This window comes from Leucoraja erinacea, chromosome 12, assembly GCF_028641065.1.
Source record: "Leucoraja erinacea ecotype New England chromosome 12, Leri_hhj_1, whole genome shotgun sequence".
NCBI classification, from domain to species: domain Eukaryota; kingdom Metazoa; phylum Chordata; class Chondrichthyes; order Rajiformes; family Rajidae; genus Leucoraja; species Leucoraja erinaceus.
The window spans coordinates 20,281,516-20,304,701 of record NC_073388.1 but is presented as its reverse complement, the minus strand read 5'-3'; the positions used below and the strand labels follow the sequence as shown (position 1 = coordinate 20,304,701).

The following is a 23,186-nucleotide window of genomic DNA, read 5'->3' as shown; positions in this document are numbered from 1 at the left end:
CTTCAGCACTTTAGTCTACTTCTGAAGTGTCTCCCATCACTAATTGCAGCAGCAGTACAATTTTCCTTTGAGAGTCTTGCAGTGTTTAAATGGCACTTGGCCCCTGTGGTACATGCAGCCAAAGAGTGCACACCGCAATCAGGAAAAACTGCAGGCAATGTAAGTTTATTTGTCTGCAATGCAATGAACAGGCAGGGAGGGGTTAATTGTGCCCATACTTTCTCTCAAATTTGAAGAGGAATCTTAACAAATTGGTTTCCTTGACTCCACGACAACCACTTGGCGTTTATCCAGTTGAGCCTTTTAATTGACTGCTCTGTCATCTTCTCACCAAGGGGGAAGAAAAGAGACAATATTTTTTTGATACGATGAGGGCTTTGATAGAAAGTGTTATTGCACGTAAGAGTGTAATTCACAGGACAAACAGCAGTTAACAACGGAAAGCAGATTTTTAAAAGTGACAAACAGCACCCAGGTGATAACATTGAATGAATTAATGTTAGCTGAGAGGGTTCATCATGATGATGCTTTGTACAAAACATATTAGGATAATAAAATGTGTGCTGCTGAATTATGGAGCAATTCATAATTATGGTTGTATTTACAAATTTAATTTTGCTCTCTATATAAAATAGAACATAGGAACAAGCCCTATGGTCCACAATGTTTGTGCTGAACATGATGCCAAGCTAAATCTCATCTACCTGAACATGGTCCATACCCCTCCATTCCCTGCATGTACATGTACCCATCTAAAAGCCTCTTAAATGCCAGTGGTCTGATTGCGCCATTCACCATCCTTGGCAGCAAGTTCCAGGCACCCAACACCCTCTGGATAGGTAGGTCGGTAGGAAATAAAAACATTTCCAGTGATCTTTGATTTTCTCCCACAAGCTAAAGATGGACAGGTTTGTAGGTTAATTGGCTTGGTAAATGTAAAATTTGTCCTTCGTGTTAATATGCAGAAATTGCTGGTCGGCGAGTCCTGGTGGGCCGAAGGGCCTGTTTCCGCACTGCAGCTCTAAACTAAACTACTGACTTTTCTGATCTGGGCCACCTCCATTGCCAGAGTGAGACCACACACAAATTGGAGAAACAGCAAGAAAATTTTCTATGGTTTAGTTTGCTGCTGCTATGGTTCTCTGGAACTCTCTGCCACAGAGGGTAGTCGAGGCCAGTTCATTGGCTATATTTAAGAGGGAGTTAGATGTGGCCCTTGTGGCTAAGGGGATCAGAGGGTATGGAGAGAAGGCAGGTATGGGATATTGAGTTGGATGATCAGCCATGATCATATTGAATGGCGGTGCAGGCTCGAAGGGCCGAATGGCCTACACCTGCACCTAATTTCTATGTTTCTTACCACAAATCTCTCGTAATTTCTAACAGATACGTTTGTGTTAATTAGTTTGATCCTCATCCCTGACAATTAAGTAACCTAGTTCATATTAAGTTCCAATAAATAATAACCTGTTAGATTAAGCAGTAAACACACAAGCAGCATTAAACTGTACCCTGCAAAGAGTTTATATCTAAAGGATATTGGAGAAACCGAGTCCCCTGAAAAGCTGATGTTGACTCAAGAAACATTTGCTCAAGAATTAGTGCAATGGTTAACAGATTAAAAACAGCCCACATATTCATTTGGAAAGGTCGACACAAAATCGAAGACAAACACAATGCTGGAGTAACTCAGGGAGACAGGCAGCATGCTGTGTTACTCCACCATTTTGTGTCTACCTTCGATTTAAACCAGCATCTACAGTTCTTTCCTACGTACTTAATTTGGAACGGATCAGTTGAGCACATAAATGTTTTTTTTTCCTCTTATCAAATGGAGTCATCAGAAACTATATCAAATAGAGTCGACAGAAACGATTACAATCAAATTGTGGGGTGTAAACTTTCATTCGTGTTTAAATAAACCAGAACTTGGCTGTTCATTGGCAAAAACAATATCAGACATAAATGCTTTATTTAAAAGAGAAAGAATTTATGCAATGTTTCACAAAAATGTGTCCAAACACGCAACACACATCATGATTGCCACTCGCACAAACAACAGTATGGTGAGTGAACGGTTAACTTATTTTGGCCAAGGTGAATATTGGTGCACATGGCATATCTCCCAGAGTTGCTAGGCAGGGTTTTTACTTGATCACCTCATCCTAATGTAGCTCACTTTAATAACTGTTATTTAATATACATGCATTTTGGAAGTGCAGTTTGAACACTTTTTGGCTCTTAAGCAAATATAATAAATTGAACCATAGACAAAGTTAAAATATGGTTTGATTTGTAATGTACAGACTACAATTAGTTCTGCATCATATACCCTGGTGTATGTTAGTGAATATATACCCAAGTTTCTTGGCTATGAGGCTTGACATGTTTGATAATCATGATAAGGTTAAAGTGCTGGATACAACGCTAAAAATAATGCATAGAACTGAAGTGTTATGTTCAAACAGTGTGATTGATACCTCTTGAAATTCCTAGTTAAAGGTTTTGGTGGGAAAAGGTCTTTACAAAACCAATGATTTAGAATCTGTAACCCCCTCGGGTATTAGTCATATATTAATGAAGTTCATAAAACATTCCTTTTTTCAAGGAAAGAAAGGCTGGTTTAGAAGCTTTGATTTCTGTCTGAGCCGGGTGCTCATTGAGACCAATGTAAAGTGCTGACCTATACCCTTGTCACAATGAGAGATGGAGTCGGCCTTTCACACTTGAAGAATCATCAAGAATGAAGACTTAGCCCGTGCATTAACAATAGAAAGAGTAAAGCCATATTTAATATTGATTTAGTGACATTTAATCTGAGAACCTGTGAATTATCTCAAACTCAGCACATGTGAACCATGTAATGAGTTCTGTCTATGTAATGAGTCATTCAGAAGGTCAACATTAAGATTTATTGAAAACCTTTCTCGTGTGTTTTCAGAATGCATTGGGATAAATTACAGGGAATATTACCAAAGGTAGATAAAAATGCTGGAGAAACTCAGCTGGTGAGGCAGCATCTATGGAGCGAAGGAATAGGTGACGTTTCGGGTCGAGACCCTTCAGATATTACCAAGGTGCAATTTAAATTTTAAATCATAAGCATTATGCATTTGAGACCGTATATAATTCATATTATTCATGAATGGATATTTCATCTCCAAAAGCAGGTAACAGACACTTGTTTATATTACAGAATGCTGGAATGAAGAATCAAATAGGACCATTTTAACCACTAAATGTGCAAGGCAGGCCCCATGCTTTCAAGCCAATTCATTAGCCGTAGAGATCTCTAGATCCTAGATCCAGATTTAGTCATGCATCCCTTTAAACAGTCTGATTTTAAATGGCCGGTGAATCCCAAACAAAAATCGTCAAAATGCAGCATCCTCAACAATCACCAGGTGGAGAAAGTGCAATCATTTTTTCCTTATCTACATGCTAATTACAAAAGGCAATTAGCAGATTTAACTAAATCAATAAATTGTTTGTCTTCACTCCAAGTAAAAGGGGAGATTTATTTTCCAAAAGAATATGATCACCATTTTTGGTTTAATATCCAATGCCATACATTCAGGCGATGCATAGAATATTAATGCCGCTAGTTTTGTTCTTGCCTTCAGCTCCTCTTTCTGCATTATTCCCATGTTACTCAATTGTATTAGTAAAAGTGATTTCAGCCAAGTATGACCTCCCATTTATTGACCCCTGACATTTCAATGTTGGAACTTAATTGTAAGAGTTACATTTCGATGTAGGATTCCAATGCCAATGATATTAATGCTGCACTGAATCATCGTGTTAAATTCTCCAGTGGGACAGTAATGGGTGCATTTTTGGATAAATTACTGTAAAAGTATAATTGCAACAAATATGGCCACTCTGCGTCTGGGTTTCCTGCCCTTCAGGGTTGTTCTGGTGGGACCTGAAATTAAAGATTAATCAGCAGAACACAACGGTAGGCAACTCTGCAACAAAAAAAAGTTATAAAGCTGGGTTTATTTTTCAATTTTCTGTTTACACCTACTATATTAATGAGCACACATGGTGAGGTGGGTGTTGATCGTATAACACCAAGAATATTTTCAATCTTAGCTGAAATTTCTGCTGCAGATGGAGAGGGTTGGAAATTCGCTTTGGACAGGCAGAATTGGCACGTAAACAAAGAATAAAATAAGCGGAAAAGAGAGCAAGACCTAATAGAGAAGCAAATGCTCCTTGTACCCGTGAAAGAAACGGACTTGGCAGTAAAGAGCAACACAGTTTAGTTTAATTTTAGTTTCATTTACAGTGTGGAAACGGGCTCTTTGGACCACTGAGTCCACCGACCAACGATCACCCGTACACTAATTTATCCTACACATTAAGAACAATTTACAGAAGCCATTTGACCTACAAAATGTGTCTTTGGAGTGTGGGAGGAAACCAGGGCACCCGGAGAAATCCCACGCGATCACAATGAGAACGTACAAACTCTATACAGACAGCACTCTATACAGACAGCACCCGCAGTCAGAATCTGGTTGGCAGATGTCCTGATGTGGTTTCTTTGCTTCCTTTCCCAGTGAATTCACTTCTGTTTTACAGGCAACAGGAATTTTCCCTTGGTTTCCATATACCTCCTCATTCAACCCATTTCCCTTTGTATAGTGCACTCAACCTTTACATCAATTTGATTTCAACCTTTTAATCTTTTTATTTTATTACTCTGACCTTATTACTGATGATGATTCAGGTTCTGGATTGCATAGGGGCTGGGCTCCTTGTTCAGCCACATTTCCCTGTCTCGTAGATCATTCTGTTCCCCTCTGTCTACTATCACAGCTGCCATCTCTGGGCTGAAGATATTATCTGATGCCCTATACTGTCTGGTCAACTGTCGAAATGAGATGTCAGAGGAGCCATCATCCTCATCGTCTGAAATCTTGATGTGCCCATTTTCACTTTCTTGGTTGTCTTCTGCCTCGCTTTGTAGCTTGCTGATGTCTTGTCTCAGTAACATGTGAAATCCAAAAGTGCAGAGGATAAACACTAAGCCAGAACATACGCCAGACAAGAAGAACAGGGCCACTTTCTCTGGGAGACCTGAGAGGAAACAGATCGGACACAAATTTAATCAATCTGGAAACAGGATGACCGCCAGCCTGTTTTGTGTGGCTTTATTTGAATTTTCTAAGACATAAACCATAGAGCAAGCTGAGATCTAGGGAAGGAGTAGTTTTAAATCCCCACGCCCAACTGCATCCCAACAAATGTATGGATTTCTCCAGGATATGATGTTAAAATGATAACCCCACCTCAATGTCTCGCAGATGCTCATTTTCTCATATTATGTAGTACAGGGCTCGGCTGAAGCATTTAAATGAAGAAGCTACTTGCCTCATAGCCAGCTAGCTTTCCTCAACACTTGAAATCCTGGCATAAATAAGATCCTCCGATTGCTGCAAGCCTTTCTTGTCCTCAACAGGTAATGCAGGGGTAGCCAAGGCCAGGTGGCCAGCACACCACAGTCCAAAGTGCAACTCCTGAATCAGGTGTCAGATCCTCCACCTACTCTGTCTACAATGTTCCTGCCCCTGCTCTGCTATCCTCCATGCAGTCCCCTGATCTCTACCCATCCCTTCCAACATCTTACTAATCCTTCCTCCATCCCCACACATTCCCAGCAGCAACCCCCAACCTCTTTTGGCTCTTTACTTCCTCCTCTCCACTTCCCAACTTGAGCTTGTCACTGATGGCTTTATAGCTCAATGGGGGCAGCCAGCCTCTTGGTCTGCAGCTAGACAAAAGTGCTGGAGAAACTCAGCGGGTGCAGCAGCATCTATAGAGCGAATGAAATAGGCAACGTTTCGGGCCAAAACCCTTTTTCAGACCTCTTGGTCTGCATCTGGGAGAGAGAGACACCATCCACAAGATGTGGACATCACTGGCAATACCAGCATTTAATGTCTTCCTCTGACTGCTCACAATTCACATGGCAGGTAGGAGTCAACTGGTGATTTACAATCACATGTGGACCAGACTTGGTAAAGGTAGTAATTTCTTCACAAGAAGGACATTTGTGCACCAAATGTTCTTCAGGTCCTACAGTAACAAGGGACCAAGAGGATCTTTGCAGATTCAAATATCCAAAGATGTCTCCCGTCGCTCTTAAATAATAGGGACTAAAATGTCATTAATAATTAAGATCCTTGCTTCATTTGACCCAGCAACAATGAAAACGATCAAAGCAGACCCAGTGCATTATTACTAGGAAGCATGAAGCTATTATGTCCTCTTAGCTCATGAGAGTAAGAATTCAAACAGCAGCAAAGTTTATCCCTATGAGATTACAATCTAGTTACTTCAAATGTTACCTTTTGTATTGAACATGGCTTTAATGAGACGACAGCAAAACAGTTGTGAATTTGGTTAATAAGTGGGATTTTTTTTTTTTTAATGAAATAAGAGTGAGTTAGTGTGAGTTGGTGTGAGTTGAACCACCCAAATTGTTGCCAAATGATACTTCTTATTGAATATGTTTAGTCTTTTCATTTACAACAATATTAGAGGTACATTGGCAGCATGCAGAGACGTACCCCTAATGTGAGCAAGAGTGGCCAGGGAACTGCTAATAATGGCGACATCTTTGGCGTAAAGCATGGACATTCTTGGACCATTATACCAGCCACCTGCAGCAAATAAGGACAAACTAACTGAGAGTTCTTTCAAAACTGACTATTTTTCCTGTACTACACAAAGCCTCAAGAGTGAGCCTCAGGCAAATTTTAGAATGAAGATTCAGAAAAATGGTAGAAGAAAATGCATGAAATTATGCTCTTCATAAATATGTTAGTGTATACATCTGCAATGTAAAAAAGCATTATAATAAATATAATATGAATGGGTTCATTTGTTCTTTCTGGTGGACATTACTAGCACATCAGCCTTAGTTTTAAAGGCAGTGGGTTAAGAGAATTTGGACATTTCTTCCAAATGCAACAACTAAATTAGCTAGCAAAGGATTCCCTTCACTCAGTTGGGTCGACAAAGACAAACGTTAGAAACCCTACCGTGAGTATAATCTGATATTAAGAAGGGCTTGACTGGTCCTTGACCAGCCTCCTCAAAGAGCTTCTTCGGAACTGAAATTAAAAAAATGCACATTATTATAGAAATTTGAAATCTTTCACTCAGTGTCACTAATTAAAATGATCATTCTGTGATTTAGTTACCACATGTATATGAAACATTGAGTTGTTTACGGATTCCAGGGATGCAGGGGTCACCAAAGCTCAAAACACTGGCAGTGATCGAACAGTTTGCTTTGCTGTGGCAGCTTGAGGAGACGATTCTTAGAGTTGTGGGCGATAAACACTCTGAAAGGAAAGGAAGTTATTCAAAGCATTGTGCCAGCTGTTTAATCCGCCCCACTTCCACACCTCCTTCCTCCTTATCATCTCTCCCCATGACATTCCACAAGTCCCAGCCAAGTCCCACTATTTGCACTGAGCAACTTCACATGTGAATCTTACAAAGTGATATTTGCAAGCTGTGTGGTGATAGTGATTGAGTAGAAATACTAAACCCATCTACAACATCCACGGATCACTATATTTAATATATCTCTTTCAGTATCTCACAGATTAATTCTACCTCCCTTTAGAGCTTAGACTTTTGATATACAGCGGGGAAACAGGCCCTTCAGTCCACCGAGTCCTTGCCGACCAGCGATCATCCCGTACACCAGCACTATCTGACACACTAGGGACAATTTACAATTTTACCGAAACCAATTGACCTACAAACCTGCACATCTTTGGAATGTGGGAGGAAACCAGAGCACCCAGAGAAAACCCACGCGGTCACGGAGATCGTGCACACTCCATACAGATAGCACCCGTTGTCAGGATCTAACCTGGGTTTCTGGCGCTGTAAGGCAGCAATACCTTGTCCAGTAAATCATTGACAAAGCCATTGTCAAGAAAATGTTATTACATGCTCTGTGAATGAAGGAACTGCAGATGCTGGTTTAAACTGAAGATCAACACAAAATGCTGGGGTTACATGCTCTGTCCAGTATCATTAATTCTTCAGAAACCAAGAAGCCTTTAAAGGCTAACAAAGACATGAATTGATTTAAAAAGTGCAAGCCAACAAACCCTTTTCAAACAGTTGTCAGGGCTTTGTAAATGTACACAGTTCACTGTTGACTAATCACAGATCTGAAGCAGCGCATTTGTGTTTGAATTAGATAGTTTACTTTCTTACCAATGTTAATTGCCTGAGGATACAATATTTAATCACTGAGATATTACATTAGATCTCTGTACTATGATTACTGTGCAAATCCATATATTTTTTGAGTGTTTCGATTAAAGGAACATGAATCAAACCAAAATAAAGACAAAGATGATTTGCATTATTCTCAAGCAAAATCCAGACAAGTAGATTTTGCAGCAAAGATCAATGGATAATAGATTTATTATTGTTTCTTTACTTATTCCTTAGCCTTGGATATTTAGAAACATAGAAAATAGGTGCAGGAGTAGGCCATTCGGTCCTTCGAGTCAGCACCGTCACTCAATATGATCACGGCTGATCATCCAAAATCAGTACCCCGTTCCTGCTTTCTCCCCATATCCCTTGATTCCATTAGCCCTAAGAGCTATATCTAATTCTCTCTTGAAAACATCCAATGAATCAGCCTCCACTGCCTTCAGTGGCAGAGAGAGGAAATGCTGGGTTACTTGAAGTTAGGGAAATCAATAATCATAGCACTGGGCTGTGGGCTGCCCAAGCAAAATATGAGACTCCAATTTGCGTTTAGCATCACACTGACAATGGAGGAGACCTAGAACAGATAGGTCAGTGTGGACAATTAAAGTGTCCCGTAACTGGGAGATCAGGTTGGTTCAGGTGGACTGAACGAAGGTGTTCAGCAAAATGATCGCCCAGTCTACATTTGGTCTCACCGATATATAAGAGTCCACAGCGGTAGAGTTGCTGCCTTACAACGGATACAGTAGATGAGGTTGGAGGTGGTGCAAGTGAACCTCTGCCTAACCTGAAAGGATTGTCGGGGTCCCTGGACAGAGTCGAGGGAGAAGGTATAGGGGTAGGTGTTGCATCTCCTGCGGTTGCAGAGGAAGGTACCTGGGGTGTGGGTGGTGTGGTGGGGAGGAATAAGTTAACCAGGGAGTTGCAGAGGGAACAGTCTCTGCGGAACGCAGAAAGGGGTGGAGATGGGAAGATGTGACTAGTGTTGGGATCCCATTGGAGGTGGCGAAAATGTCGGAGGATTATGTGTTGTATGCGACGGATGATTGGGGTGAAAGGTAAGGACTGGGGGCACTCTGTCCATGTTGTGATTAGGGGGAGGGGGAGCAAGGGTGGAGCTGCGTGGTACTGAGGAGACACGAGTGAGGGCTTTGTCTATGATGGGACAGAGGAACCGCCGTTCCCTAAAGAATGAGGATGTCTCAGATGTCTTGGTGTGGAACACTTCATCTTGGGCGCAGATATGGCATAGATGGAGGATTTGGGAGTAGGGGATAGAGTCTTTGCAGGAAGCAACGTGGGAAGAAGTGTAGTGCAGATCGTTGTGTGAGTCAGTGGGTTTGTAAATTTGGGTGATCAGCCATGGTCATCATGTTGAGCAGCAGAACAGGCTTGAAGGACTAAATGGCCTGCTCCTGATCCTCTTTTCTACATTTCTGTGGATCTCCACTCTCTGAACGGACAGGATGAATGTCGTAGCAATACTGAATTAGCAGATTATCTCACTGGCAATGATGTGTAAACAGCTTGTTCATTCTCACAGAATACTGTCCTTATTCACACTCACCTCGTCTGACACACTCTTTATAACTACTGTTAGTACATGTCAGTGAGAGACCCTCTGTTTAATTGCACATCTATTTCATTGCCCGGCATTACAGCCACCAGATATGATATGAAGCAACAAAATAATTAAAGACTGAATTTTAATTAAAATGTTTAATTGCTCTTCTGAAAATCGATCAACTCTCCAATGACCCTGTGGGTAAATATCGGCAATGGATCAGAAGAACTCCGAGACTCTGCCCTCCAAGCCTGTTGTGATAACTAGTCTTAGTGAGGGCTGGCACGGTGGGGCAGCGGTAGAGTTGCTGCCTTACAGCACCAGTTAATTGCTTCTGTAAATTGTCCCTAGTGTGTAGGATAGTGCTGGTGTACCAGGTGATTGCTGATCGGCACGGGCTCAGTGGGACGAAGAGCCTGTCTCCACACTGTATCTCTATAGTCTAAAGTAAGGATGGCAACAGAGCCAAATAATCCTGATCAACATTGGATAATTTTTCTACTAGAAAGTGATTGTGAAAAACTAAACTAAAATGGAACTAAAATTCTGCACGTGATGGGAATCAGAAACAGAAACCAATGATGCTCGGAAGTAGTTGTTGAATTTCATCTTCTGACTGTAGACTCACCAATATCTGGTGTTGAGCTGTTCATTGAGGGACACTCCATATTCCCATAAAGGGCTCGTCCATAACTTGCCGTGTAAATGACAAGGACAGTTTGGTTCTTACACTGGAGGTGTAACGTCTCATTCTCACATACTAGATTGCTCTGGTGTCCGTCTGAAAAATAATCACACTAAACAACATTAAGGATCTGAAGATGTTCTGCAAGTGATCTAAGCCCCTTTTCAGTAGCAGAAGTAGTGGGTCTGTCATCCAGATGCACCAAAACAATGTTGTGAATGTTAAAAGATCTGCATCTCCATGGATAGAAAAGGTTTAGTGGGATAAGGGCCAAATTGTTTCATGGTTCTGTTCTGAAACAGAAGAAGGAGGTCCCATCAGTCCTCAACCAAAAAACATGAAATCAAGACTTTTTTCTTATAATCAGCTGACAATATGGTTGATCTGTTTTGCACAATACTGCATTCATTGTGAAATACCATGAAGGTGCAAATAAATCCAAATCTTTCTTATCGGGCAAGAAAAATGAGCCCAGTCAATCTCAATGGAAAATGGTTTTCAGGCATCTTGTGAAAGAATTACGCAGAACTGTCAAATGGCTTCACCTCACTCCATAGTTTCCTTATTAACTTTAAAACTGAACCAGTCACGGCAATGATGAAGGAGCTGGTGAATTTATCCAACCCGTCATTGCTAAGGAATAACAGTGAATGGGCTCCTTTATTGACCAACTTTGCGCTATTCCGCCCATAAATTTTAAAGACATTTTCAAGAAAATAAACATAATACAATGTTTTGTGGTATTTGTTAAAAACTGAATACAACATATATATTGCATAGTTTAATTATGAGTAGTGCTAGGGTGAATATTCAATGAAATTGGTATTTTAGGGAGTGCATGCAGAGTAATATGACATGGTAGACTATGAAAAATGAATGTTAGAGCTTTACAGAAAAATAGACTTACAGACAGTTCTCAGGAATGGACGGACCCCTTATATCCCCCTTGGAGCATCTGCATTGGCTCCTCCTCCCAGGTAATAATTACCTTTGGTATCCTATCATTAGTACCTGCCAGTTTCTCATCGACATGCCGTGTGCCAGCACATGTGTATCGATGACAACCAGCTACAATACCATTACCATTCATCCTTCTAAATAGCACATTTGGTTGATTTGGCATTTAGTGCAGGATGAGCAGTAATGTTTGTCTATTGGGTGACCAACCAAGCCATTAACTTTAGCCCCAATTATTACCTCTGATGCCCAGTCACTGATGATCAATGGAAAATCAATCAGTATGTTCACAGTCAGTAACATTGCACAAATCCAGCCTTTTTTTAAATTTAGAGATACAGCGTGGAAACCATGCCCTTCGATCCACCGAGTCCGCACTGACCAACAATCGCCCATACACTAGTTCAATCCTACATTCGATGGACAATTTATAGAAGCCAACTGACCTTCTAACAGTAAACTCCTGAATTGAATCAGTTCACATTAGCAGCTAAGCCTTTGATTTTCAAGGTCTTGAGTTTGAGAAGTATCTCTCAAAACATCCACCTCTCTTCTTTAATTTAAGATATCTACATTTTTTATCTTTAAATCTTTCACTAGCTACACTAATGGAATATCATTTATTTTTGTAGCCCAGAAAAATACTTTTGTAGGGTTTGATTGTACTATATTAATAGCAATTGCTGTTGCTAAATTTCATCTTTCATCCCCTGAGTGAGAAACAGCATCAAGAAGGGGAAAGGCACATGTAAGAAAAGCCAAACAAGATATCCCTCAAATGTAAATAATTTAAATTGTGTTCAACTGGTTAGCTGAACCTGACCCTGACCCTGACCCTGTCACTGGCCCAGCTAAGTTCATCTCATCCACTCCATGAATACCCAATGTCCCCTTCAATGATTTTCCAATCCACATAAACAGGGCTTTAAAAAAAAACTCTGCTCCTGTGGCATTCCACAGCTTCCAACATCTAAGCAACCATGGCAATACTTTACCGGTTCTAACTTTGGTCTCAAACTTCACCACATGTACTTGACTCTAGCCTTTGTCTCTTACGCGGGCGGTCACCCCCCCCCCCCCCCCACCTCATCTGTATCCACCTATCACTCGCCAGGCTCTACCGCACTCCTATCTCTTTCTTTCACTTTTCTCCCCTCTTACTCCATCAGTGTGAAATAGGATCCCAACCAGAAGTGGCGTCTGTCCATTCCCTCCACAGATCATCTGCTCTTCCTCCAGCAATTTGTATTTCCCAGCATCTGCAGCTTCTCATGTCTCCACAAATAATCTAACTTCTGGTAAGGAAGTCCATCAAATTTGCAAAAATTGCAACTATTTGCTCACAATCTGTTGCGAAACTACATGCTGTTAGTTAAGTGTTAAAAATGGTAACGTTCAACTGTTTCATTTCTAAGCTCATTGCAACACATTTGTGATGCATCTTGTGTCTTCTCCAGGATCTCAACAGAAAGTTTTACGGTGAGGTATAATCACTCCCTTTGTGATCCAGAAGATTCCATGACTTTTGTCAAAATCATGTTCATCTACTCTGGCCTATCTTCCAAAGCAAACTCAATGTACAGTGTGGACTCTGCACTCTCTCCTGTTGTTTTGATGGGAAATCTTTATTCACTGAATCATTAACTCTCAATGTCCCTTGGTGAATGTCCACATATTATCTTAGTTGGCAGAAACTACACCCAGTTTTCATTATTGCTGTTCCAAACACAGTATTTAAATATTAATTTGACCTCAAGCAACACTCAGGATTTCTCAGCACCTCTATAAGATACTGGATAATAGCTGGTTGTGTAAACTAACAAAGAAACTTAAATACAGTAGATAGACACAAAATGCTGGAGTAACTCAGTGACTCAGGCAGCATCTTTGGAGAAAATGGATGGGTGATGTTTCGGGTTAGGCTCCCCCTTCTTCATCTATGTCCACATACCTGACACGTCACCCATCCTTTTTCTTCAGAGATGCTGCTTGACCCGTGGAGTTATGCCAGTACTGTGTGTTTATCTTTGGTACAAACCAGCATCTGCAGTTCTTTGTTTCTACTTGAATACAGTGGCAGACAACTGCTTCTAGTGTGGCTTACTCCCATATAGACTGTCTATAATTTTCAACAGACACTGGCAACAGAACATTTGCACACATTTTGTAAAATGATGACATTATTGCAGGAATTATCGCTAACCAATGTTACACATGACACAATGAATCCTAGGGTGGATGGATGTGAAATCAGACAGAATCACCCACCCAAACATTGGTTATCCACTCACCAGGTTTGCACTTGAATGAAACAATTAGATATTTACTGGTCCCAGGGCAAGGATCAGGACCAAAAACCCGCCTGTTGACTGAAAACTGGCATGAGTGCTGTTCTTGACACTCATCATATACTTTCTGTTAAAAAAAAAATAGAATTAATGTTGGAAAACAAATCTAATCCTCATGCACGAAGCTCCAATTGGAATGCTCTAAAATAGATATTTCTCAAGTTCTCCTTTTCCTAAGTTCCCTGCTGCAGTAAATCAGACCACATTAGTGAAGCATATGAATCCATGTCTTTCTTTGTTAGATTATGTTGTCTGAGTCCTCGGGAGAATCCTGCACATTCTGAGGTATCTTAGCAAGTTGGTAAGACTGAGCTAATGCATTAGATTTTTTTTTAAATGTAATACCCCTTATAATAACTCTAATGTGCACCTGAGATTATAATGTTTGTAAATGGCCAAATATTGCTGGAAAATATTGGTTTCTACAAGAATTGAACTCATACTCAGAGGCACCTTGCATCCCAACACTTGGGACTATCTTAGTTGGGACATCTTGGTTGGTCAGCATGGAGCATGAGTTGGGACCGAGGGCCTGTTTACATGCTATGTGACTTTATGACTCGCTGACAAGCCATTAATGAGACATGGCGTCAGGACCAAGTAAGGGATATAAGAGATTTAGCACAGTTTTGCGGACTTGTAAGGAACAGGAGAAGCCCTCTAGAGGGCGGCAGGGGGGCGTCGTGGTTAACGGGTGGTACGGTGGCACAGCGGTAGAGTTGCTACCTTACAGCGCTTGCAGCGTCAGAGACCCGGGTTTGATCCCGACTACTGGTGCTGTTTGTACGGAGTTTGTAGGTTTACTCCGAGATCTTCGGACTCCTCCCACACCCCAAAGACGTACAGATTTGTAGGTTAATTGGCTTGGTGTATGTGTAAATTGTCCCTAGTGTTTGTAAGATAGTGTTAGTGCGCGGTGATCGCTAGTCAGTGCAGAATCAATGGGCCGAAGGGCCTGTTTCCGCACTGTATCTCTAAAACTAAAACAGAGCCAGTTTGCACAATCCACAATCCTATCTCCCCACACTCCCCCACGTCGCCACCTCCTGGCACCTGACAGTGAGCACGTCAAACCTGGAGCCAGACAACCTGGCAAATATAATTCCATTTACCTGCCCTGTGTTTGAGGCACAGCTGCAAACAAGTAAAAATAGAAACATGGAACTGCTGATTTATAAAAAAATGAATGAACTACTGGAATAACTCAGCGGGTCAGGCACCATCTCTGGTGAATATGGAATCAAGTGCTGATTATCCCGATCTGAAATTTCACTAATCCATTTTCTACAGAGATGCTGCCTGTCCTGCTGAGTTACTCCAGCTTTTTGTGTCTATCGTCGGTTTAGACCGGCATCTGCAGTTCCTTCTTACACAACAAATACATTTAACCTTTTTAAACAAAAAAATGTCACAGTGCAAACTCCCTTCCACTGTGTAAAAGGTAGTCTTGCACAGATATAATATAATGCCCCTGTCCCACTTAGGAAACCTGAACGGAAACCTCTGGTGACTTTGCGCCCCACCCAAGGTTTCCATGCAGTTCCCGGAGGTTTTTGTCACTCTCCCTACCTGCTTCCACTACCTGCAACCTCTGGCAACCACCTGCAACCTCCGGGAACCGCACGGAAACCTTGGGTGGGGCGCAAAGTCTCCAGAGGTTTCCGTTCAGGTTTCCTAAGTGGGACAGGCCCCTAACTCAGTAACCGCGTGTGCAGTACATAAACTGTACTGAAGCATCCTTTTGATCTGTCGCATGGCCAAGCAGGGTGGGACTCACGTACCGGAACAGCTGTGAGAGCCGCACAGTTGATGCTTTCAGCTGATGTGTTCAACCCACTTGGGCACAAATGTTCACTGGAAACTCGGCGACCGTAGAAGGCTGACAGAATGCTGATGGATGTGTGAGGCGGGCAGCTTATTGAGAAGCGATCCCCGTCACAAGCGTGCACTGTGTGGTTTTGCAGAATCTTCAGGAGGTAACCTGGTTAATGGAAGCAGATCACTGAAGGATTGAGAGCACGTCTTACCTTTGAACCTTTGAAAAGCCTGTCATAAATATTATTCTTCAACAAAAGTCATCTTTCAGTATATAACGGCCTCAATCTAAGTTCCCCAAACATCTCCCAACTGTACCTCTTACACATTTGTACATACATCAATTAAGTAACAATTTTGAACAACCCTATGTCCCTCAGAAACTAACACTTGCTGTAAGTCATGGAAGAGTTGTTCAATTATTACAGTTACAGATGGATCTGTTTTTCTTCCCACACAGATATGTTTATTTAACAGGACAAAAACTACTAAGCAATGGTCTTTACAAAGCTAACATAGATGATAGAACTTAGATGTACAACATGGAAGATAGAATATAGAGAGAGAACAATAAACAGAGAACAGTGCAGCTCAGCAACAGGCCCTTTGGCCAACAATGTTTGTGCCGAACATGATGCTAAGTTAAACTGATCTCATCTGTCTGTACGTGATCAATATCCCTCTGTTCCCGCATTTCCATGGGCTTTTTTAAAAGCCTCTTAAACACCTCTATCATATCTGCCTCCACTACAATGTGTTCCAGGCTCCCACTTCTCTCCCAGCACATCTCCAGTAAACTTTCCCCCTCTCACCTTATAGCTATGCCCTCTAGTGTGCATTTTGTAAAAACGTTCTGACTGTCAACATATGAATTTAAGCAGTATATGAAATTAATTGCTGTACTTAGCTAGCAGACCTTGAACTTTTAATTCCCCTGCCCCTAGACTTGCACAATGTTGATGCTTCTAGATCAACAAGGTATGGAAATGGCGTTAAATGAGTGCCAAGCACATATATAGTGGTCCCACTGAAGCCAGCATATTACAGGAGAAAGCTCTCATCCTCTGCCACACAATGTTTGCCTTTCATTCTCTGAGCAGTTGCAGCTGCCTCGTGTTGTTCTCAAGCAAACGCACTCTGCTGTGCCAGCCATCTGGGGACAGTGGACATTTGTGCCCAGATCTGCCTACTGGTGGATATGTGGCAGTAATCTGATATCTGCCCAGGACTTACTTTCTTTTTAATTTCCATCTTGCTGATCCATCTACCATAAATGTTACTCTCGGAAGATCATCTACCCTCTGTCTGCCCTCCTCTAAGTTCACTCACTAGTTCTGTCACTAATTCTTTAACATATTTCCTTAAAAACGATTAACTTACTTTCCACTGTTTGCATTGCTTTCTGCATTCCCCTTAAGTCTCACACATGAAATCCCTTCTAACTTGTCTTTGCTTCTGGTCCTAATCCTACAGTGATACCTCGTTATTATGTAGGAAGGAAATGCAGATGCTGGTTTATAATGAAGATAGACATAGAGTAACTCAGCAGATCACGCAGCATCTCTGTAGAAAAGGATAATGGTGGGAAACCACTTTATTTAGATTTGATCACCAGTAAAAATAATCGCTCTATTTTATTCTCCCAAAGCTTTTCAAGGATTTGAACACATTTTTTAGGTCTACATGCTGCATAAAAGTACTTTATATGAATTAGGAACAGGAATCGCCCATTCCCCAGGCAGTGAAGAAAGCTAATGGAATGTTGGCCTTCATAACAAGAGGATTTCAGTATAGGAGTAAAGAGGTTCTTCTGCAGTTGTATAGGGACTCTGGTGAGACAACGTTTGGAGTATTGTGTACAGTTTTGGTCTCCTAATTTGAGGAAGGACATCCTTGTGATTGAAGTAGGTTCACGAGATTGATCCCTGGGATGGCTGGACTGTCATATGAGGAAAGATTGAAAAGACTAGGCTTGTATTCACTGGAGTTTAGAAGGATACGGGGGATATTATAGAAAAATATACAATTATAAAAGGACTGGACAAGCTAGATGTAGGAAAAATTGTCCCAATGTTGGGCGAGTCCAGAACCAGGGGCCACAGTCTTAGAATAAAGGGGAGGTCATTTAAGACTGAGGTGAGAAAAAACGTTTTCACCCAGAGAGTTGTGAATTTATGGAATTCCCTGCCACAGAGGGCAGTGGAGGCCAAGTCACTGGATGGATTTAAGAGAGAGTTAGATAGAGCTCTAGGGGCTAGTGGAGTCAAGAGATATGAGGAGAAGGCAGGCACGGGTTATTGATAGGGGATGATCAGCCATGATCACAATGAATGGCGGTGCTGGCTCGAAGGGCCAAATGGCCTCCTCCTCCACCTATTTTCTATGTTTCTATGTTTCTATATTTGGCGACTAAAGCATTCCCTACTTTTAATAAGATCATGGCAGATCAGATTGTAAGCCCAGCTCTGTATTCCATTCTGAGAGAAATTAATAAATGTATTCATTATACAGCACGGAAATAGGTCCTTTAGCACAATGTGTCCATGCTGACAAAGAAGCTCCATCTACGCTAGTCCCACCTACCCGTGCTTGGCCCACAGTCAGCTAAACCTTTCCTATCCATGTGAAAACTTTGTACCTCAGGTTCCTATTAAATCTTTTCCCTCTCTCCTTAAAACTATGTCCTCTAGTCTAGTTTAGAGATACAGCACTGAAACAGGCCCTTTGGCCCACTGAATCCGCACTGACCAGCAAACCCCGTACATTAACACTATCCTACACACGCTATGGACAATTTAAACTTTTATACCTAGATACCTGTAAGTCTGGAGTGTGGGAGGAAACTGAAAACCACGTGGTCAAGGGGAGAACTTACAAACTCCATACAGACAGCATCCGTAGTCAGGATCGAACCCGGGTCTCTGGTGTGATAAGCGCTGTAAGGCAGCCACTCTACCACTACGCTACTTGCAACTCTACCACTGCGCCTTTAGTTCTTAAAAGACCTTGTCCATTCACTCTATCTATTCCCCTCATGATTTTATATACTGTACCTCTGTAAGATCACGTGTCAGCTTCCCGCACTCCAAGGAATGAAAGCCTAGCCTGTCCAACCTCTCCCTATATCTCAGGCCCTCTAGTCCTGCAAACATTCTCGTAAGTCTTCTCTGCATGCTTGCCAGCTTAATGACATCCTTCCTATAGCAGGGTGACCAAACCTGGACAAACCTGATCCTCAAAATGTGGTCTCACCAACATGTTTTACAACTGTAACATAACATCCCAACTTCCATACTCAATACCCTGGATAGACACAAATGCTGGAGTAATTCAGCAGGACAGGCAGCATCTCTGGATAAAAGGAATGGGTGACGTTTCGGGTCGAGACCCTTCTTCAGAAAGCAAACTCAATGCTAACATTTATTCCAAGAGGACTTCTATACAAAAACAGGGATGTAATGCTGAGGCTCTATCAGGTGCTGGTAAGACCGAATTTGGAAAATTGTGAGCAATTTTGGGCACCATATCTGAGGAAGGATATGCTGGTTCTGGAGAGGGTCCAGAAGAGCTTTACAAGAATGATCCCAGGAATTAGTAGGTTAATCTATGATGAACGTTGGGCCGATATTCACTGGAGATTAGAAGAATGAGGGGGGACCTCATTGAAACATACAGAATAGTGAAAGACTTGGATAGAGTGGATGTGGAGAGGACGTTTCTACTAGCGGGAAAGTCTAGGACTAGAGGTCATAGCCTCAGAATTAAAGGATGTTCTTTTAGGAAGGAGATGAGGAGACATTTCTTTAATCAGACGCTGATGACTAAAGAAGTACATGTGTCAGAGGTTATGGGGAAAGGCAGGAGAATGGGGTTAGGAGGGAGAGATTGACCAGCCATAATTGGATTCTACTACTATTCCTTCTGACCTTATAAACTTCCCATATTAATCTCAGGGATGTGCACAGCAAGGTGTGTCCCATCCTGAACTTTCCCCTCCCCATCCCAATAATTATTCAGGGACATACGCAAACGTGTATGCAGACCAAGTTTCTGCTTAAAGCGCTCCTCCAAAAGCTGTCACATTTATGCTGTAAATTCTAATGGCATCCCAAGGACTGGAAACAAACTACAAAATTGATCAATGTTTCAAATGCAAGCGTTTCAGCTCGTTGCCTTATCACAGCAATGTGTCCAGTTTTCTAATGTCAACTATCTTCTAAGGAGCCTCTTCCAACTATTGTTAACCCTTTCACGTGAAGTCTGGGAATACAGTCACTGATCAGGAACTTTCCCTTCTCATCCATGAACTAGGCTGACCTTTCAGGAAGTACCGGATTTGCCTGCACTATCATTTTAACCATGTCATTCACCTCCAAGGATCCCCTGAGGCACCTTTCTTTAAGGATGCAGATAACTACCTTACCTGGTGTAAGATCTAAAGAGAAATATCCACAATCAAACAAAATTGTAATGTTCATATTCTAAGCAAACACTTACCTGAGAAATCTGGAGCAGCTTCAAACTGAGGCCAAAGGTACAACCAAACCACTGTGGCAAATGAAAATCCCACGTCACATCTAAAGCGTTTCAATGCAATCATACCGAAGGCTTGGTCAGAGAGAGCAGGTAAATGTTCATTCTGACCGGTGAATAATCATTCCAGTTTTTCTATCACATTTGGTGTCTGACTCCCGGCAGATGCGATGTGATCACGGGTAAGCTGATGAGTTGGCAGCCTTCTATGGCAAGGGCTGCACATTAGATTCAACACTGACTTTTTGTTAGATATTAAATAATGGCAGCTGTTGATAAAGATTGTCACAAGGCAGTTGTGCAAACACATTTGGTGCAGCCCTTTCCTGAAGGCACTCCTTCTCCCTGGGAAATAGTACAATGGACAAAGGCAATCCTCATGTACACTGAGCTTCTTTCTGTGTGATCGTCAGCATTAGCTGCTACTTAATCATAAAGAGGAATAACTGAGCCGTGGTACCTCACTATTCACATCCCCCACTACCACCCCACCCCTCCCCTCCTAAATGCTAAATGTTCATATGGTTTTTTTTAAACATCTGTAATCACAGCTAATTCAATGTGATGGGTGATGAATAACATGGAACACTATGAGTGCAGAAGAGCCACTATTTTCTATTTGTGTGATTTTTCTTTTCTTTTTCTCGCATCTTCTCGGAGTTTTCTTCTAATTCTTGTACCCACAATTGTGACAGATTTCAAGCTATCCTAGATTCCCAATCTGCTGTAAATGCTCCTGAGGCTCTGAGCTGTATAAAGGTCAAGTATTAGGTCCTCGCAAGCCCAGGTAATCTACGAATGTAGCTGAGCCCAGAACTCCTGGTGAATCCAAGGAAAGAGAGTAAAGCAGAACAAAGTTCAATGACTCGTTATTAACACTAGATCAAATTGTTGGAGGAACTCAGTGGGTCTGTCAGTGGGTCAGGGGAGGGAAATGGACCTTCAACATTTCAGATTGGGACCCTTCTTCATACTGATAGAGTACATTAGAGATAGCTGATAGAAAAAGGCGAGGAAATGAGTGGGAGAACAGCTTGTGATCCATTTCCTTCCACAGATGCTGCCTGAGCCATTGAGTTTCCCGAGAAGTTTGCTTTTGTGCAAGAATGTAGCATATGCAGTCTCTCTGTGTCCAGTTATCTAATTATTTTCTTAGAGGTTCAGTGTAGAAACAGACCCATCAGCCCACCGAGCTCATGCTGACCAGCAATCACCCATATACTAGTTCTATCTTACACTAGGGACAATTTAGAGAAGCAAAAAAAAAAACAAAACATCCACAAATCTGCAGGTTTTAGAATGTTGGAGGAAACCGGAGCACCTGGAGAAATCCCACGTGGTCACAGGAAAGAATGTACAAACTCCATACAGCCAGCACCTGTAGTCAGGATTGAACCTAGGTCTCTGGCGCTGTAATGCCCCTGTCCCACTTAGGAAACCTGAACGGAAACCTCTGGAGACTTTGTGCCCCACCCAAGGTTTCCGAGCGATTCCCGGAGGTTTTTGTCAGTCTCCCTATCTGCTTCCACTACCTGCAACCTCTGGCAACCACTTGCAACCTCCGGGAACTGCACGGAAACCTTGTTTTGTGACATCCATCACTTAATACAACAATATCCTGTGCTGTAAAGGAAATGAACTATGAGAAAGCTTGGTAATATTGTGGACACAATCTCCCAAGAGTAATCTCCTGTAAATTATGATTTGACAAACTAATATGCTGATCAAGCATCATATAATGGCTTACAACAGGCATTTATTGAACTGGATCCTGGATAGGTCGGCTACTTTAAACCATTAAGCCTTTTACCCAACAGCAACTTTGCGAAGTCAGGAATTTGATAGATAACTTGTAGAAATTAGTCTTACCGAGGAATAATTGCATATTGCATTTTATATTGATACGAGGTGCTTACCATTGAATTTCCACTCTACCCAAATCCCCATCTTCATTGTGTTTAGTACGTTACTGCGTTTAGGAATGTACCCAGCTAAATCCATACTCAGCCATGTAAGCACCCTAGTCCTTCAACCTCAAAAATGTGTATTTAGTCTAGCCAAAAGAAGCATGCCATTTACAAAAGGGAATTTGGAAAAAGATAATTCACCTATCGCATGCCCGGCTTTATCACAACCCACTTGACTTTTCCAGCTCCTGCCCCCAGTCCATCAGTCTGAAGAAGGACTGCCTTGGACAGTCGCATATCCGTTCCCTCCACAGATGCTACCTGACCTGCTGAATTCCTCCAGCACTTTGTGATTTGCTCAGGAGCCAAGGAACATAGCTTTACAGTAAATACCAAAGAGTTAGCATTGACATGAGGAGATAATAAGCAGCATGTTATGTTCTGGGATGATCTTCTCAATGATGATGAAAGAACATTCAAAAGTAATTTACTGAAAATTTGGATAAATATAGGGAAGTTTAAAAAAAATAGCTGCATTGCAATGGTTTTAGTTTAGATGTGTGAGATTAAAATTGGATGGCTTTCTCAAATAATTAGCAAAAGCACAACAATGTCCCACTGCACTATAAGGTTGATTAATTGTACCAAGACTGGGCACTAAATCCTTAAATCAAAGCTACAATTCTTTGTTACTAACTTTCAATTGATGGCTACATATATGATGATTGACATCAGAGAATTCCACCTTCGGACCAGTGTGTAGGAAGGAACTGCAGATGTTGGTTTAAATTGAAGATAGACACAAAATGCTGGAGTAACTTAGAGGGACAGGCAGCATCTCTGGAGAGAAGGAATGGGTGACAATTTGGGTCGAGACCTTTCTTCAGACTAGATAGGGATAAGGGAAACAAGAGATATAGACTTTGGTGCAGAGCGATAAAGAACAATGAATGAAAGATATGCAAAAAAGTAATGATGATAAAGGAAACATGCCATTGTTAGCTGTTTGTTGGGTGAAAACGAGAACAAGTGCAACATATTGATCTAACTGACACAAAGTGCTGGAGTAACTCAGGTAGAATCTTTGGAGAAAAAGGATGGGTGACATTTCAGGTCGA

At 41.6% G+C, this 23,186-nt stretch overlaps 1 protein-coding gene across 3 annotated transcripts; it reads right to left on the bottom strand.

Annotated features, from left to right (window-relative positions):
- Positions 1–579: 579 nt before the first annotated feature.
- Positions 580–21,408, bottom strand: si:ch73-335m24.2 (protein eva-1 homolog C). Of its 3 annotated transcripts, XM_055643738.1 has the most exons (8): positions 20,126–20,613; positions 15,595–15,794; positions 13,757–13,880; positions 10,452–10,604; positions 7,215–7,358; positions 7,053–7,124; positions 6,579–6,671; positions 580–5,085 (listed from the first exon to the last, which is right to left on the bottom strand). In XM_055643738.1, the coding sequence occupies exons 1-8, from the start codon at positions 20,226–20,228 to the stop codon at positions 4,718–4,720; spliced, it is 1,257 nt and encodes a 418-aa protein (XP_055499713.1). In that variant the 5' UTR covers positions 20,229–20,613; the 3' UTR covers positions 580–4,717. The 3 variants fall into 3 exon arrangements, with proteins under 3 accessions (XP_055499713.1, XP_055499715.1, XP_055499714.1); XM_055643740.1 differs by lacking the exon at positions 7,215–7,358 and having other exon boundaries at positions 20,126–21,408; XM_055643739.1 differs by lacking the exon at positions 6,579–6,671 and having other exon boundaries at positions 20,126–20,608.
- Positions 21,409–23,186: the final 1,778 nt, after the last annotated feature.

Bases quoted from the DNA above. Each gene is read 5' to 3' on its own strand.
- si:ch73-335m24.2 (XM_055643738.1), bottom strand. From the start codon at position 20,228: ATGATTGCATTGAAACGCTTTAGATGTGACGTGGGATTTTCATTTGCC. The intron at 7,359-10,451 runs GTGAGTCTACAG...CTTTCCTTTCAG, and splicing joins CAGCTCAACACCAGATATTG to AGTGTTTATCGCCCACAACT. The intron at 7,125-7,214 runs GTAACTAAATCA...TTTTAATTTCAG, and splicing joins CAATGTTTCATATACATGTG to TTCCGAAGAAGCTCTTTGAG.